General features: G+C 42.0%; 1 protein-coding gene across 1 annotated transcript in view; it reads right to left on the bottom strand.

Annotated features, from left to right (window-relative positions):
* Nucleotides 1-17,734, bottom strand: part of MAP7 (microtubule associated protein 7) — a gene marked incomplete at its 5' end in the record, with an annotated part of 169,736 nt that overhangs the window by 61,434 nt on the left and 90,568 nt on the right. The window contains one exon of the mRNA XM_079716922.1: nucleotides 3,345-3,446. Within this exon, the coding sequence (XP_079573048.1) occupies nucleotides 3,345-3,446 (102 nt within the window). The remainder of the gene's footprint in view (nucleotides 1-3,344; nucleotides 3,447-17,734) is intronic.

Here is a 17,734-nt window from a genome sequence, read left to right on the forward strand (position 1 = left end):
ATGTGACTAAGGAAGGTGGCACAGTTAAGTGTCAGAGTTAGGGCTTAAAATCCCATCTTTAACTCAATCCTGTCTCCCCTTTTCACAGCATGACATCTACAGAGTCATTAGAATCAGAAAACGGCTGGAAGATTACAAGTCATGTTTTCCTCCATGAGGGAAATTTATTTATTATTTATAAGAAGAAAGTTCTACTGGCTCTTCTAAAGACTTGTGGTGGGGAATAGTAGAGGGATAGGAATTAAGAGGCATTTTTAATAAACTGGAGTTTCTGCTTTTCTCAGGTATGTGCACAGTAGTTCATGAAGAAAATGCAATTTTCTCTTCTAGTCAGGTCAAACTTTTACCATTTGGGTTACAATCAAGGACGAGGTGAAATGAGTCCTCTAAGAAATAATCACTCGAAGCGCAGAGGGAATTCAGCTCGTTCTCAGGAAAAGCTTCACAGGGGATGTGGCAACTGAGAAGGATCGCCAGAGACACACTTGGCTTTAAGAAGTGTGGATGGGATGGGAGGAGGGTGTAACAGAAGGAGAACAATGGACGCTTGGTGTTTCCCAAAGTGGGTGGAACAGTGGAGTCCAAGGCTTGATTTTAGGTCATACACAGACAACTTTCTTTTGTTGAAGTGTGGTTGATTTAGTGTTGTGTTAATTTCTGCTGTACTGCAGGGTGATTCAGTTATACATGTATACACTTTTTTTAATATTCTTTTTCATGATGGTTTATCATAGGATATTGAATGTAGTTCCCTGTGCTATACAGTAGGACCTTGTTGTTTATCCAGGAAATTCTATATATAAAAGCTTACATCTGCTAAACAAACAAACAAACAAACAAACAAACCTTTTACCATTTGGAGGCAGCTGATGGAGTTCTGAAGAAGCATCTCGCACTTCCTCAGTTAACAGGAGTCATAAACAGACTTTGTAACTTTACAAAGTGTCTCTTTTGACCTTGGTTCAAGTAATCACAGCTGAGAGTACCCTTCCCTCTTGGATAACACAAGACATAGTGTGCACATATTGATAAAACACCATGAGGATCTTCCATTATACGTTTTAAACGTAAAATATTAACAGTTTGAATGTGAATAGATGCTTTCTAAATCAGAGATGTTCTAGAGCATAAGTATCAGAAAGTAAAGGAGGGCAAGAAATTTAACTAAAATTTACTGGATAAAAAGGGACCCTTTTTCATTGTCAGGATACTTGCATCTGGTTAGGGCAATACTCAAAATATCCCCAAAACAGCATGTGCCTCTTTTCAAGTTCCTACAGTAAGAAAATCAACAAAAACTGCTCTAGACAGACATTCCTGTGACTCATATCCCATAAAATCAAAAGGTTTTACTCAAGCCTGGAACTCCAACTTGGAACCTCTTATGTCACCTTCAGAGATGCTCAGGAAGATAACATGGTGGCTTTAAAAATAAGAGTCTTCTATGTATCTTTGCTTATGTGTATACACAAGGAAGCAGACCCAAGGATACTTAAAAGATGTAATCTGAAATGAAACGTCTCCTCACTGAACTTGACTCTGGCAACATAAATCAAACGGCTCTATAAAGAGATGGCCAGTTGGAGCAGAAAAGATGTTTTTGGCCTCTATATTTCTTTTCTTTTTTTTTTTTTTTTTTGCGGTATGCGGGCCTCTCACTGTTGTGGCCTCTCCCATTGTGGAGCACAGGCTCCGGACATGCAGGCTCAGCGGCCATGGCTCACGGGCCCAGCCGCTCCGCAGCATGTGGGATCTTCCTGGACTGGGGCACGAACCCGTGTTCCCTGCATCGGCAGGCGGACTCTCAACCACTGCACCACCAGGGAAGCCCAAGGCCTCTATATTTCTATGCACTCTGCATATCTCTCTTCTGATAATGGAAATACTGTGTTAGAATGATTTATTCATATACTGGTTTACTCCACCATACTGTCAGCTAGAGGGTAGGAATTATGTCTTTTAATAATATTTCCCTACTACCTATACAGTACTAGCACCAGATAAATAAACAAGTTATCGGGATATAAAAGTATAAATTGCACAGCAAAGAATGTAGGAATTAGAAGCAACGGTTGATGGGGAGAACAAGGGAAAACCAGTACAAACCATTTAGCTATGTTCATTTCTCACGGTAAAACAAACAGGATTTTCATGCTAAAGAGCTTCTACTTCTACAAGGATGCTTACTGGAGTATAAGGAACAAAAGTCCACTAGAATAAGCTGCATGAGGACAGGGGCCCTGTTGATTTGCTCATATAGTATCTCTCACAGTCCCAGTCATAGGGCAACTACTCAATAAACATTAGATGGTGGCTGGGCTTTGGGTGGGTAGATGGATGGATAAATGAATGAAAATGCAAACTGACTGAATGGGGAAATCTTAGCCTACAAATTAAAACTCCACTGAAACTACACATCATTTGCCACTAATGGTTACTCATGCAATACCTGCAATAGTACTGGTTATTCCTCTCCTAAATGGCAAGCTAGATTTACCTTCTCTGTTCAAAACCTTTTCCACATGGGAAAAAAGCCCCACAAAACTAGGTGCAATAGGGAATGTTTTCTATGGGGCTAGATACAGTTATTTCCATCTTTATTCTCACTGATTCACTGTTCTTGAGTGACTTTGGCCTTGGATGCAGCAAGAAGTAGGCTTCCAAGAACCTCATGGGGTGTTCAATTTGCCTTTACCTTCCTTTGACTGTCTCTTATCATCAGACTGTAAGTTAGTCTCTCTCAAGGACCACACAATGGTTGTTGGATACCTGGAAGCAACTGCATTGTCTATTCAATTGTTTGTATTATGTTTACAGAGTGTTTGCTTCGTCGTATCACTGAGTGGAACAGACCATGAATCACAGGCTATTAGATAAAATTACTGTGTAGGTGTACAATCATTGCAGGGAATGGAGAACAAAAACATCATTCTATACCAGCTATGCTGTGTGTAATGATTTCCTTAAGTGGTTTTTGAAAAAGTCACAAAAGAGATATGTAACAATGCTGGGCATACAGGTACAGAAAAGTGTGTCATATCTATCATTTCAGGCGGAATGGCAAAATTATTTCCTCTTATACACTTGACAGTAAACAGTGCATTCACATACACCATCTCACTGACTGTCAAAATGATTCTGAGAGGTAAGTAGGGCATAGCTCTGAATCTCCATTTTAAAGAGAGAAAATCAAGGCGTGAGAGGTTCTCTGACTTACATTCGTACGAGTCAGTCTGAGGGTGTGTTTTGGTGGCAGGACTGAAACCAAGCTCTCCTAAATTCTAGCATGACTAAGTCCTTTGGGTTAACCTTCCTTTTTCCACAGAAAAGGCAATGCATAGTACCTGGTTTATTTCCTGTGTGGTTGCTATTTTGTCCTGAAATAGCAGAAGAAGGCCGGTTGGAGGCCGCGGTTTTCTTATCTTGCACTTTGTTGCCATCAGGCGCTATACAAATGAGACAAAAGAGAAAAGACATATTTAGTTTCTTAAAATTTATTCAGAAACATTCACATATTCAACATTTACTGTTAACCCTTGTATCAAGTGCTAGGCTAGATTCAGGAAACAGAAAGATTAAGCAGCCAACAACCCCTGCCCTCAAGGAGCACACTGTTCAGTGGGAAGAACACATTCAAAAATCAATAGCCTAGGGGCTACCCTGGTGGCGCAGTGGTTGAGAGTCCGCCTGCCGATGCAGGGGACACGGGTTCGTGCCCCGATCCGGGAAGATCCTACATGCCGCGGAGCGGTTGGGCCCGTGAGCCATGGCCGCTGAGCCTGCGCGTCCGGAGCCTGTGCTCCACAACGGGAGAGGCCACCACAGTGAGAGGCCCGCGTACCGCCAAAAAAAAAAAAAAAATCAATAGCCTCTGCTCAACTGACCAATCCTACAGCGGTGGCGTGTTCAGGGTCCATGGAGTTGTTCACCCCGGCTGTCCCAGTTTATACATAAAGCAACCGGGAAGAAATAAGACTGGGATCTAGAGCCTCTGATCTTTGTTCTTAAAAAGGTCATGCATTAGGAACCCAAAAATTCCAAGAACATAACCAAGCAGGTCACCAAAAGGGAAACAGGGAAATAATTTACTAGGATTTTGGAAAAGCCTCTAGCAAATGTTCAATAACAAAGATTATTCAAGAGACTAAGGGAAATGTACTCTAGGAAGGGACCGAAGGGCAGAAGTATCAGGCAATTCTCTGGTTACATAAAGTACAGGGTCTTCTTCACACATGTGACTTTAATGTATTTTTAAAAGATATTTAGGGCTTCCCTGGTGGCACAGTAGTTGACAGTCTGCCTGCTAATGCAGGGGACACGGTTTCGAGCCCTGGTCTGGGAAGATCCCACATGCCACGGAGCAGCTAGGCCCGTGAGCCACAATTGCTGAGCCTGCACGTCTGGAGCCTGTGCTCCGCAACAAGAGAGGCCGCGATAGTGAAGAGGCCCGCGCACCGCGATGAAGAGTGGCCCCCGCTTGCCATAACTAGGGAAAGCCCTTGCACAGAAACGAAGACCCAACACAGCCAAAAATTAATATAAATAAACAAATAAATAAAAGATTACTATAAAAAAAGATATTTAAAGTATCTTTGCTACTTCTCACAAATCATGCCAAAACCAAGCCCTTGTTATTCCCTGCCTCCTACCCTCTGCCTTAAATTCTGTTCCACCCAGTCTTCCCCATCCATTCAGGCAACGCCGTTCCTCCAGTACATTAGGCCCAGAGCCTTGGAATCATCCTTGATTTCTCTCCTCCAATCACTCCCCACATTTGATCCATTAGTAAGTTCTTTCAGCTCTACCTTAAAAAACATCACCTCTACCACTACCTTTCTGATCTCTTCCCTGTGTGACTGCAATATCCTCTTAACCAGTCTCCCTGACCCCACCACTGATCCTCTTCAGTCTATTCTCATCTCAGCAGCCAGAGTGATCCCATTAAATCCTAAGTCATGTCACTCCTCGGTTCCAAGGTCTAACAGCCGCCATCCTACTCAGAGCAAAATCCAAGGTCTGTCCATGGCCTACAAGGTACTATATGGTTTGGCCTTTACCTTGCACCACTTGCCCTCTTAATTACTCTGATAATACTGACTCAGATCATATCATACTCAGATCATACTGACTGACTTAGTCCATCTCAGAGCCTTTGCATGTACCTGAAACGTTCTTCTCCCAGATGTCAACACGGGTCTCCCCTTCACTTCCACTGGGTCTCTGCTCAAATGCGACATTAGAGACCCCTTGATCTATCTAAAATAGCATGCTATCACTCCTCACTGCCCACTCCTTCTTACTCTGCTTTGTCTGTAGCCCTTACCCCTGACATGTTACATATTTATTATCTCCTCCATTAGGCTGAGGGAAATGGATAATAACTAGAAAACAGGACTCACTGGTTCAAGGTTTTGGAATCTGAAAAGGTGTGATAGTAGTTACGCTTCAGGAAGACTAAATTACAAAATGGCACCTAAGATGTACTAAAAAAGAAAAAAAGTTACTCAATTTACCTTTTACCTCTGAATGAAGAATAGACCGAATTATGGCTGTCTGTCAATTACATACAGTATTAACTAGCATAGGAAACCACAGACTAAACAGTAGAAAGCATCTTATGTAGTATGTTTAACACTGTTTAATTGCCCAGTTTCAAATAATTTGTTGGCTTTAAATACAGGTTCAAACATAAACACTGATTGCTATAACACACACTCTCATCCCACTTGCCAAAAACAAGGTGCCAGTCATCACCACGTGGCAGGTAAAGTCCATACTAGTTAGTATTGGCCTATACTCTCACAATTTTAGAGGTAGCCCCTAAAGACCCAAAATTGACTTAATTGGAACTCTGGTGCTCAATATGGATAGAACAACATTCTTCCATATTCTGCAAGGTAATCTTAAAACTGCTCATAAAGAAGATGAACAGACAGGAGGGCACACAGATTTGCAATACCTTTATTATTTTCTTTTTATTATATAGCCACCTCCAGCACATAGTAAATAAAGCCTTAACTAGTAAGCTGTTTAAGGGATCTTCTACTTATTATTTTTACTTAAATGAAAGATAATTAGGACCACTTGTTCAGAATATATTTCAAATGTATTCGTTTCTTTCTTGCCTTGGCATATTTGACATAATTTAATCTGTCTCTGGTGATTGAATATCTGCAGTTGCCCTCAGGTCCTGACAACAGACATCAATCCTAGCTAAATATTATGTTACAGTAGACCATGAAGGAGATTAAACACATGTTCAGGGCAAGTGACTTTTCCAAATAATCCTTGATTAATCCCTGATAAAAAGCTTATTTATTTATTTATTTTTGGTTGTAATTTGCTTTGTCTTGAAACTCAACTGTAAGATATAAATTTCAATTAAACTGGAGGTCTGGTTACTTGAATTCCAATTTATCTACATCTGACTTTTAACAGATCCACTCTAGTTGGACATCTATCTGCCCACTTTATTATCATTTGGATCTCAGGAATTCATTTCTATCACAAGAGACCTCCTGAGCTCCTATTCATAACAAGACAAATTTAAAACTGATCTTAAAGTGTGTTATGTTCATATAAAACTGACAGGTTAAATTTAGTAAAATGAAGGTAATTTAAAAAGTTGTCAGGCTATTTAGCCCAGGATTATATACTGTTAATTTTTTTTTTTTTTTTTTTTTTGCGGTATGCGGGCCTCTCACTGTTGCGGCCTCTCCCGTTGCGGAGCACAGGCTCCGGACACGCAGGCTCAGCGGCCATGGCTCACGGGCCTCGCTGCTCACGGCATGTGGGATCTTCCCGGACCGGGGCACGAACCCGAGTCCCCTGCATCGGCAGGCGGACTCTCAACCACTGCGCCACCAGGGAAGCCCTATACTGTTAATTTTTAACCATTAGGTTGAACATTTGTCTAAAGTTTTCAGGCTATGTTTCTGCTTTTCTATCGGTCTTTCCTTTCCACCACTGTAATGGTCCTTATTTCTCCAAAAACCATTTTGGTTAACACTCTATCATGGTAAGAGGGAAGATAAACTCAAACAGACCTGGGTTCAGCTGTGAGCCCTGCTACTAACTAGCTCAGTGACCTTCAGAGTTTCCTGACTTCTCTGAGTAGGTAATACGGGGGTGAAACTGCCTAACTCACAGGGTCACTGGGAGGATTAGTTGAAAAGATGTTAAGAATACAGCTTGGCATATAGAGGTGTGTAGCAAATATTCAGCCCTCCTTCTCTGAGCGTTTACGCCCTTCCTCAAGGTCCTGGGCCTCCCACACTCGGAGGTGTAGCTGTGTGTTTGAGTTTGTGGGGAAGGTGTGCTTTGGAGTCCGTTGACCTGGCTCTGCCCCTTAGAAGCTGTGAACCCAAGCACACATCACTTAACCTTTCAGTCTTCATTTCCCCATCTGCAGTGCAGGAAAACACTTTCAGAGTTGTGAAAATTAAATGAGACTGCCGGGCCCACTGCAAGGCTCAGTACATGGTGGAAGGTATTTTAGGCTCTCTCCCTATTCCTACACCAATGTGGGAGACCGGGTTTCTAGTTCCTCTGGGCTTTGCTCGCTCATCGCTAACAGGGAAAGCAAACCTGTGTCAACCTGGGGACAGTGGTCCTGGGGAGCAGAGTCTGGCTCTGCTGCTGCTTTCAGAGGTTTTCAGCTCAGGTACAATCGCACCTCCTGGGGGCCTCAGGTTGTGGGACTTATTGGTACAGTTTCCAGGGTACAACCTGGCTTGGGAAGAGGTAATCATCCATTTTTCTGGGGCTTAGAGAGATGACAGTTTTCTGAGATGTAATACCTTTCAAGTTACCGTCACATTAAGTAAGTGTGAGCCTTAAAACAAACAAACAAACAAACAAACAAACAACCCTCAATCATAATAATAGGAAAATAAAATCTTCTGAGGTTTGTTTTTTTTTTTTTTAAACCAAGTGCAGGGAATTTCACTGTTTGAGAACACAGTGAAACGGGGAGTTTATTCGTTTTAAGATTTAAACATTTAAAAATCTGGAAATCCTAGGTAACTAGCAGGTAGGATCACATACACTATTTTTAAATTTACCATTAAAATAATACCATTTCTAAAATGATGCAAGTGACTTTCCAGTATTATTTATTTGAATCTCTTCTTTCATTTTTCAAAAAAGAAAACTGAGCCATATACTATGATGCTCAATAAGTCTTTGCTAGCCTTATAAAATTTTTATTGATCTTCCTGCTAGCTTGAAAGCTTTATTCCATTAGTGTCACATGTAAGTGTGTTAAAGACAAGAGGAAGGATGGAGAGAAGCACCCTTGTGGGCTGGGACTCTGTCTCTAAAATCACTCTGCAACAAAACATGCAGGCAGCAGACACTGGGAGCTTTTTCATCCAATAAAAATTCTGCAGCTCCCGGAAATGCTACCAGTGTGTCTCTGTAATCCATATCCTCTACCATTCATTGCATTTGTGGCACTGTCTTCCCATAAAGGTCATGGGGTTCCCACTGCTTTGTTTCTATTTTTGGCTGGATGGTCCGGTTGAAGAGTCTTCTCTCGATCAAGATAACTGGTCCAACAGATGCTTCATTTAGTAAAACTGCTTACTCTTGTAAGATATTTATGACTGCGACCTTAAGGACAATGCTGAGTTTAAACTCACTGAATGACAGGTGGTCTTGACCTCCACAAAAATTATGTACTTCTGTCGCCATTTTAAAGGGGGGCATGTGGGCTGGGAAATAGCAAAACTTCAGCCCTCAATTCCCAGCTCGGTATGACGGGTTGTACTCTGTGGAATCCAGCCCCCCAGGCTACACACATAACTTTGGGGGAGTAAACCAGAAGACAGAACGAGAGGCGGAACTGCACACAACTGTCATTTCTGTAGTTAAAAATGGTTGAATTTTGCAACTTCATCTGTCTCAATCTCATAGTTTCAATCTATCCGTGCAGAAAAAAAGTCAACATTGCAGGCCTGCAAGTGCTGTCTTGCTTTATGTCTTCTCGCTATGATAAATCTTAGCCACAAGTATGACTGTATGCTCAGTCCTGAGCCTTTCTTAGTGAATCACAGAACCTGAATCATAAATAGCTTATTTGACAATCTGGCCGCAGAATACTGCTCTGGCAATTGAAGAATGTTACTGGTTTAAAAACACAACATATAAAGATCACAGAGTAACTCTCAGGTAATTCAGAGTGTTTCACCTAAAATGTTCTGCTTCAAGAGATCTTTTTGCTTATTTGCTAGACAGTTAAAATTTATTCTAATATAGCTGTCAGGAGTATTGTAACATTTAAGTCATAGCTATTAAATGTTTTATCCAATATTATTTATGAAAGTTGCATTAGGATAAGAAGGACATAATACAATCTCGTAACTTCTAATGACTTTTCTGATTAACCCACATGATGGAGAGCTTTTCAGTTTAAATTCCTCATAATTGCATGTGAAGTTGTATAGGAATGATCAAAGCCCACGGGAGTCAGCATGAGACAAACCTAGGTTTAATTTCCCACTTCACTTCAGTTTTCTTCACATTTATTCGGTCAACACCCTACTCCGTGGAACACCTTGTGCTCAGTACTGGGAAAATAATATTAAGTGAACAACGCATCTTTTCTATCGCTTTTTCCTTTTCCAGACCCCTGGGAGCTTTTGATTCCCCCAATAATTTCTCTTCCTTCAGAAACGTTCTCCCCTATTATGGCCTGAAGCACAATCTTGACCTCAGTCACTTGCATATCTGCATTTATAAACAGTCTTCCACCTCTAGGGAATATATGCTCATGTATCTCTGCTATCGCTTGAAACTATGTCAAAATCTGAACTAACTGTCCTCACAAAATCAGCCACCTCAGTCTCCTTGTTACTATCAATGGAACCACAATATTCCCAGGCTCAGAAATGTTATGTGGTGTTTTCAATAAATATTTACAGACACTCCCATGGGCGAGCCACTGTGTCATGCTCTAAGAATATGAAGATTGTAGGACATAGCATCCACCTGCAAGATGCTCATTATCCTTTGGAGGAGACAATATGCAAATACATGCAGTTACAAAACAGACCAGTTCAGTTTTCAAAAATCAATACACTATAGAGGACTAATAACCAAATAAATGATATAGTATTACAGGGATTCAGAGGTGGGAGGAGGTGCTACGGGGGGTAGTAGTGATGGGAAACTTCACTGGATAAAGATTTTATCTTATTTATTTATTTCTTTTTTTTTGCGGTACGCGGGCCTCTCACTGTTGTGGCCTCTCCCGTTGCGGAGCACAGGCTCCGGACATGCAGGCTCAGTGGCCATGGCTCATGGGCCCAGCCCCTCTGTGGCATGTGGGATCTTCCTGGACCGGGGCACGAACCCGTGTCCCCTGCATCGGCAGGCGGACTCCCAACCACTGCGCCACCAGGGAAGCCCTATTGCTCATTTCTTGTTGCAAAAAGAAATGCAATTAAATGAGAACTTTGGTAATAATGTGTATCTGAGTCATACACTGCATCTTCCTTATTCATTCTGTTGACAGAAACAATTCAATTAAGACCTTTTTCTTTGCATTTCACACACTCCAGATAGAACAAAAAGTAATGACTTGGCGGCTACACTAGACTACATCAGAGGCTTGTAAGACCCTGTGGAGGTTTTAAAATCTGAAGGGTGCTCATCCAGCAACAACGAAGAGTGACTGAAAGTCACTTTCTGATAACTTCATTTCTTCATAAGAAAAAAAAATTATGACAGTGATGGAAAATGATATTCAGCCAAAAAGCAAAGAAATTTGTCCAATACGGAGATAATACAAACCCAATGCAAAGACATTGATTTTACAAATATAATCCAACACTGTGCCTAGTTATGTGATGTATGGGAAAAGAATTCACCAGAAACATCACTCATCTTCAAAACAATAAGGCATGAAGAATGAAACAGACACATGTAGCTGTTTAGTAACAGTTCGTCACCTATCAACTTCGTCTTTGATACTTAGCCAGATGCAGAACTGTGACAAGTTCTACCAGACCAGAGGAACTTGAGGGCAGGGATGGTGCCTTCATCTTTATAATCCCTGTACCTTTAGTGTTTAGCCCACTATCTGGCATACAGGTGACACTGAATAAATGCCTGAAGAAGGCAACGAGAGAGGAAGAGAGGGTAGATGATGTACCCCAAACAAATTGTGGCAAAAGCCCAGGAAGAAAAAGTATTAATGACAAGGTAAGTAAAAAGAAAAAGTACACATTCGCCTTTTTTTTTTTTCTATGACAAACTGTTTAATGTTCCATAATGTGCAGCTTCTAAGTGAAAAAGCCCCGTTAAAAATCTACGAGCTGGGGCTTCACTGGTGGCGCAGTGGTTGAGAGTCCGCCTGCCGATGCAGGGGATGCGGGTTCGTGCCCCGGTCCGGGAAGATCCCACATGCCGCGAGGCGGCTGGGTCCATGAGCCATGGCCGCTGAGCCTGCGCGTCCGGAGCCTGTGCTCCGCAACGGGAGAGGTCACAGCAGTGAGAGGCCCGCGGACCGAAAAAAAAACAAAAAAACAAAAAAACTACGAGCTGTACATTCTGGTAATGGGACAGCCGGCCCCCTCCCCGGCCGTCCCTCCGAGAGGCAGGGCAGGGCAGGGTGAAGGCGCCGTGAGAACATGGTCCTGGGTGTGCTCACCAGCAACATACGCGGGTCAGTGCCCAAGGGTCACGGGGGTGGGGGCGTGATATTTACACAGGGGAGAACCACGGACACACGTGTGACCGGAAGACACGAGGGGCACAGGTGACAGCGGACCCGGGAAGCCACAATGCCCCCGTGGAGGTATACACAAGAGATGTGAGCTGGACGGGTGGGCACCACGCATGACGGGCTCAGGGCTCCTGTGAGCAGAAGAGGCTGTGGAGCCGGGAGACTTCGTGTGCCACGGGGAGGGGCAGACGCGAGCCGGCCCCATGGGAACTTGGGTGTGCAAACCAGTGCACAGGGGTGAGAACGCAGATGCTCCAAGGTGAGCGACGAGGGAGAGGACACAGACGTGTGCATGAGACCCACGAGACGGGCCCGTGGAGACATGGGGCCACGGGAATCGCCCGTTTTTGGACGGCTGCTGAGACTGCAGCAAAAAGATGACCAGAAGAATTGTCAGCTCACAGTCACATCACTCCACGTCAGAAAACAAAAGCTAGTTAGTGTCATCTTTGGATGGTTTTGACATTATGTCAGGCAAGACTCAAAATCAAATGACTGTTTTGGCAGCCACGTGATAGAAAGGTTTGCCCAGTATCACTTACAGTGAGTATCTGGGGAATTCGAGGGTCAGTCTCCAAATACAGAAGAACACTGTCTATACTGCATGGGATAAAGCAGGAGACCAGTACAGCCTCTGGCTGGAAACATCAGACAGGCTACAAAACAGGCATTTCACCTTTGAGGGGTTTGTAAACCAAACATTTTTTTTCCAAAGCAACTTAATTTGTTTTGATAATCTGTTTGTTAAAAAGCCAAAAAAAGTCCACCTTAGCTGAAATGAAGAAAAGCATTTCAGAAAAGCACACGTTCCATATATTTTGTGGAAACAACTAGGAATTAATTCTTAAGGTCTTTTGTTTACCATCAAAAGCAGCTTCTTGATTCGTGTTACAAAGTCCTTCTGATACATTTAGCTGACAGTAGTAAACACTACACACTTTACATTCAACCCAAAAGGCTTTTATTTAAAAGCAAACAAAAAGTAAACAAAAGCCTTCCTCCAGCCAGATGGCAACACTATAAAGAGAATAGAAAATGCAGTATTTTCCTCCTGTATTAATATAAACCAGATTAAAAGCCAAGCCTTTTCATCCCCATGGGTGACGTACTTTCCTGGCGATTTATCACCAGTCACAAGGCAAGCTGCTACACAAATGATCTCTGCCCCATAATATGAATAATGTTTATGATTAAGCAAAGTCCAGGTCAAAGTAGAGAAAAGGGGTGAAAACCCTAACCATATTGTTTTCCAGTCTCACTGAGAAATGGTAAATTACAGGTTGTAGGTCATTGTCTAAATTTCAACAGCTGGGTAGGGAGTTGATCAATTAGACCCAATTAGATTCAATTTAATTGAATTCAATTAAATTCAATGTGTAATTAAAAGCAACTGTTTAACTTGGGAAAGAAAAATAATTAGAACTCAACTTTATTATACTCGCCTTAATTAAAGTAACCAACTGAAAGAAGTTTTTACTTTTAACAGGATTACAACTTACTTGAAGGAAAACTAAAATGACTAATGCTTGTGTTTTACAACATGATTTTTGGCCACAAAACAAAAGATTTTGTGCTTAAATGCAAAATATAATTATCAAGGTAGTAAATGTACAGTTCTTAGAAAGAATTCCGAATAAGCAGTGGACTTAGTTTTAAATATCAGTTTTGCAAAGAAACGTGAAAATAATTTTAATCCTTTGAGTATTAGTTGACTGAACGAGTTTAATCTGTGCTTCACATATACACATGGTTGCAGAATATTAATCATTACTCCCTCCTCCTCTGCAGAAAACGGTAAAATACTTAACTTTAAATTTTCTTATGTTAACGCTGATAAACTCAGTAGGAATGAGTGGTAAATAATGAAAGATTAAGTTTATTCCAATTCATTTCAGGTAATTATTGAACATTTAGCTTAAAGGTTAAGACGATGGGCCAACCCAGTTTCACCATGCTGTCTTATGCTGCAGTCATTTCTACATCTGTGACCTTATTTGTTTTTCTTCTCTCCTTGGAACATCAGCCTTACCATCTCTCCAACTATTTAAATCCAATCCATCTTTTTTCTTTTTTTTTAAGAAATATAGCTTTTATTTCTGAGTTTTAGGTTTACAGCAAAATTAAGAAGTAGAGAGAGTTCCCATGTACCCTCTGCCTCCACACATGCAAGCTCTCTCCCACCAACAACATCCTGCACTGAGTGGTACAGTTGCTTCCCTCGATGAAGCTACACTGACACATCATTATCACCCAAAGTCCATAGTTCACATTTGTGTTCGCTCTTGGTGTTGTTTCGGGTTTGGACAAATGTATAATGTCACATATGCACCATGATAGTGTTGTACAGAATCCAGGCCATTTTTCGTAGTCCAGCTCAAGTCTCTTTCTCATGAAATCTTTTCTAGCTATCCGTACCTCCAACATATTTCTTTCTTTTACTACACTCCAAGGCTGCCCCGCACTACTTAGCATTTGATTTCATTCTATCGTACATGAGTTTTGAATGTTTATTTCCAAAAGGTCAAAATACCGATAATCTCATGAGAGGCGAGGCAAGAACTGTGCTTTACAGTTAAAAAAAAAAAAAAAAAAGAGGTGGGAGGAAATGCTTGATGCAATATTTCTCGGTTGGAAATTCATACTGCCAACTTGCATAGGGAAGGCTCTGTGTCAATCCATGCTGGTTGCCCAATAAATATCTATGCTCTGATGCTTCTTTTCTAACAGAACCCCAGTTAGCCACAACGCACAGTTCTGGCCAAAACGTTGAAAACTGAAGTTGTTGGTGGGATTTGTGGGAATGCTCCTCAGAGGAGAAGCAGACACAGGTGGGTTTGTTGCTTCCCGTTGCTTTTCTTCCTCCCTTGAACCTGGATGTGATGTTCTTGTAACCAGGAGGCAATCACGAGGGAGAGGCTATGGGAATAATAGAGATCTGGCCCTGCCATTTTTAAGCTGCTGAACAAGTACTAGCAACAGTTCACTTCCATGTTTGATGTAGGTAAGAAAAAAAAAAATTCCTAATTTGTTTAAATCACTTTTTTTTTTCTGGATTCTGTAGTCACCATTAAAAGCAATCCCTAAGCTGACAGAGTTCTCACTAACTACAGAATGAAGTCCAAGTGTCTTAGCTTCCAAATATCTTCCAAAATTTGGCCCCAGCCCACCCTGCTAGCTTCCGCTTCCTCGATTCCCCAACAATCACCTCTCCCAACCCAGTCAGACATCACTGAGGGCTGAGGGGGTGCTCCAAAAGAGCTCTGAAGGTGGGTGAGATTCAGAAAAAGCAGAGGAGTTAATTTAGGTGGGGGAATGGGGGATAATAAAACGCTACAAAGGGCAGTGATGAACCAGAAAGGAAAACAAGGCACACAAAACTAGGTGGTGGTTAGATGATAAAAATATCTCGTATGTGTGTCTTAGAGAATGGCTTTTCATTCAAGGCATTCACAAGCAGGCTCGACACTGGGGAGTCTGTATGCGCTTTGGATTTCAGCACCGCCTTCATCTGGCACATCATAACTTACTCCGATTTCTTGCAGAAGTCAGAAAGCAAAACAGGGGCTGGTTCATTATATTAAAGCAGATCCGCATTTAGATTTGAAAAATAGCAGGAGGAACAAAATTAGCAGGGAAAAAAAAAAAAGAGCAAAAGATGCCAGATCAGGGTTTTGTTTGTTTTTTAAAATAAAGTTATTTATTTTTGGCTGCATTGGGTCTTCCTTGCTGCACGTGGGCTTTCTTTAGTTGCAGCGAGGGGGGCTACTCTTCGTTGCGGTGCGCGGGCTTCTTATTGCCGTGGCTTCTCTTATTGCGGAGCATGGGCTCTAGGCACACGGGCTTCAGTAGTTGTGGCTCACAGGCTCTAGAGTGCAGGCTCTGTAGTTGTGGCGCACGGGCTTAGTTGCTCTGCGGCATGTGGGATTTCCCGGACCAGGGCTCGAACCTGTGTCCCCTGCATTGGCAGGAGGATTCTTAACCACTGCGCCACCAGGGAAGCCCCCAGATCAGGGTTTTAATAACATCATTTGTGATAGAAATCAGTTCCACAGGAATTCAAACAACTTAGAAGCCACTAGATTTCTGAAAAGAATGTAAAGGGTTCCCCCAAAGCAAACCTGGTCATCTAGAATAGCTCTTGATAATTTCTGAGCCACAATTCTCCTTTTTTCCAATTAGCCAGTATCCTAAGGCCCTATATACAACGGCTTATTGACTGCTCAGAAGCACTCACAGTTTGGCTACAGGACTAAATTACATTTATAGAATTGCTGAGAGAGAAGGTATCAGAGTAGGTATTAATTGTACACTTGCCTATAACAAGAAATAAAAATAAAATTTTCAATTGATTTATTTTTAAAAATAACATTTATTAGCTTTTCTATACTATGCAAAGACTATGAAGATAAAAATTTGAAAGGTCCATAATCCCCTCACCTGAATAACCCATTTATTCTTTTTATCTAAAAAAGAAATGTCTATCACATGGTTAGAAAATTCAAATAGTACATAAAGCTGTAAATTAAAAAGTAAAAGCCGCTTCCAAAAATGTATGTGCATATATATTTGCATCCAACTTATTCAAAACATCAGGATACTTGCTCTTCTGTTCTGTTCTTTTCTCATTTGGTAGATAGATTTATTTATTTATTTAGGCAGGCTGTGCCAGGTCTTAGCTGTGGCATGAGGGATCTTTAGTTGTGGCATGCGGACTCCTTAGTTGTGGTATGCATGCAGGATCTAGTTCCCTGACCAGGGATCGAACCCGGGCCCCCTGCATTGGAAGCATGGAGTCTTACCCACTGGACCGCCAAGGAAGTCCCTCAAGTTCATTCTTTAATTGCACTGCATTTCGTCATTTCCAATACATGCCTACAGTAATCAAATATCAGTAATCCCCTATCTCACTTTCTCTGTAACTTCAAGTTCTCTGAATCTTCATTGCTGTGTGAGACCACGGCCCTAATTGAGTATAATTTATATTCAACACCAGCACTTGATCCCTTGCCCCAGAGTTGGTGTATTCATCTCTTGCAGTTTAGGTCTCTCTGCTTCCGCCAGCCTGGACTCTACTGAGAAGGCAACCACTTCCCAAGGAAGAGGACTATCAAGAAAGCTCCAAGACGACTTTACTTTCCTGGGAGATAGGGGAAAGCCAACAAAGGCAGGAATGGGATCTGCCAGGAGCCACAGTGTTAGGTCTCAATCAGAAGCTTACCAACTAGGTTTACTCCGTGTGGGTACATCTACCACTGCCCCTCTCAGGTTTGCAAGCCAAATCTGTATTGGTTCAAGCTGTGGCTTCTGCCAGCTCTCATGGGAGACCCTGTGGGCTGGGCTGGAATCAAACTGCTTCTCTGGCACCTTCTCTGCATAGGAAACGTAGCAGTGCAGCAAAAGGTAGAAGAATACTTCCTGGCCACTTCTGTGCCCACTTCAAAGCCAGAATCATAGGCTGTTAAACGGGGAAGTGCTGAGAAGAGCAGAAGGCTGAAGCTGTTCCCTCCTCTGAAAATCAGCCAGTGGTGACAAAGTGGGGAAGAAGGCTGACGACACCTGCAGTGACAGAGCACGGACTCCCACCTTGGGAGCTCTGCACGGATGCTGTACTAGGACTCACCCTGCTAGTGACTTTCAGGGGTATGTGGCTTGTGACCTGAAAATACATTCGACTCCATTAGGTGATTAAGACTATCACCCTGGAGTGCAAAAAATGTGACTAAGCTGAGACCTTGGTATGCTTAGAGTAAATGACCAGAGACTCAGTATCAGGCCAAGGAAAGGGATTTAAATCACAAAGCATCCCTTCAATCTTCTACAGGAAAGAAAAAGTGAGACTCAAAACATGGTGTTCTGTTCTCTTTTATCTGTTCAATTTCTTTAATTTGCCACACTCAAAACATCCCCAAATAGAGGATCTCAAATTTTGGAACCTATCGAATATCTAAAAGTAGTAACGAGCGAGAACAAAAACTAAAGGAAAGGATCCAAATCTGAAAAAAAAAC

This window comes from Hyperoodon ampullatus (assembly GCF_949752795.1).
Source record: "Hyperoodon ampullatus genome assembly, chromosome: 12".
Classification (NCBI taxonomy): domain Eukaryota; kingdom Metazoa; phylum Chordata; class Mammalia; order Artiodactyla; family Ziphiidae; genus Hyperoodon; species Hyperoodon ampullatus.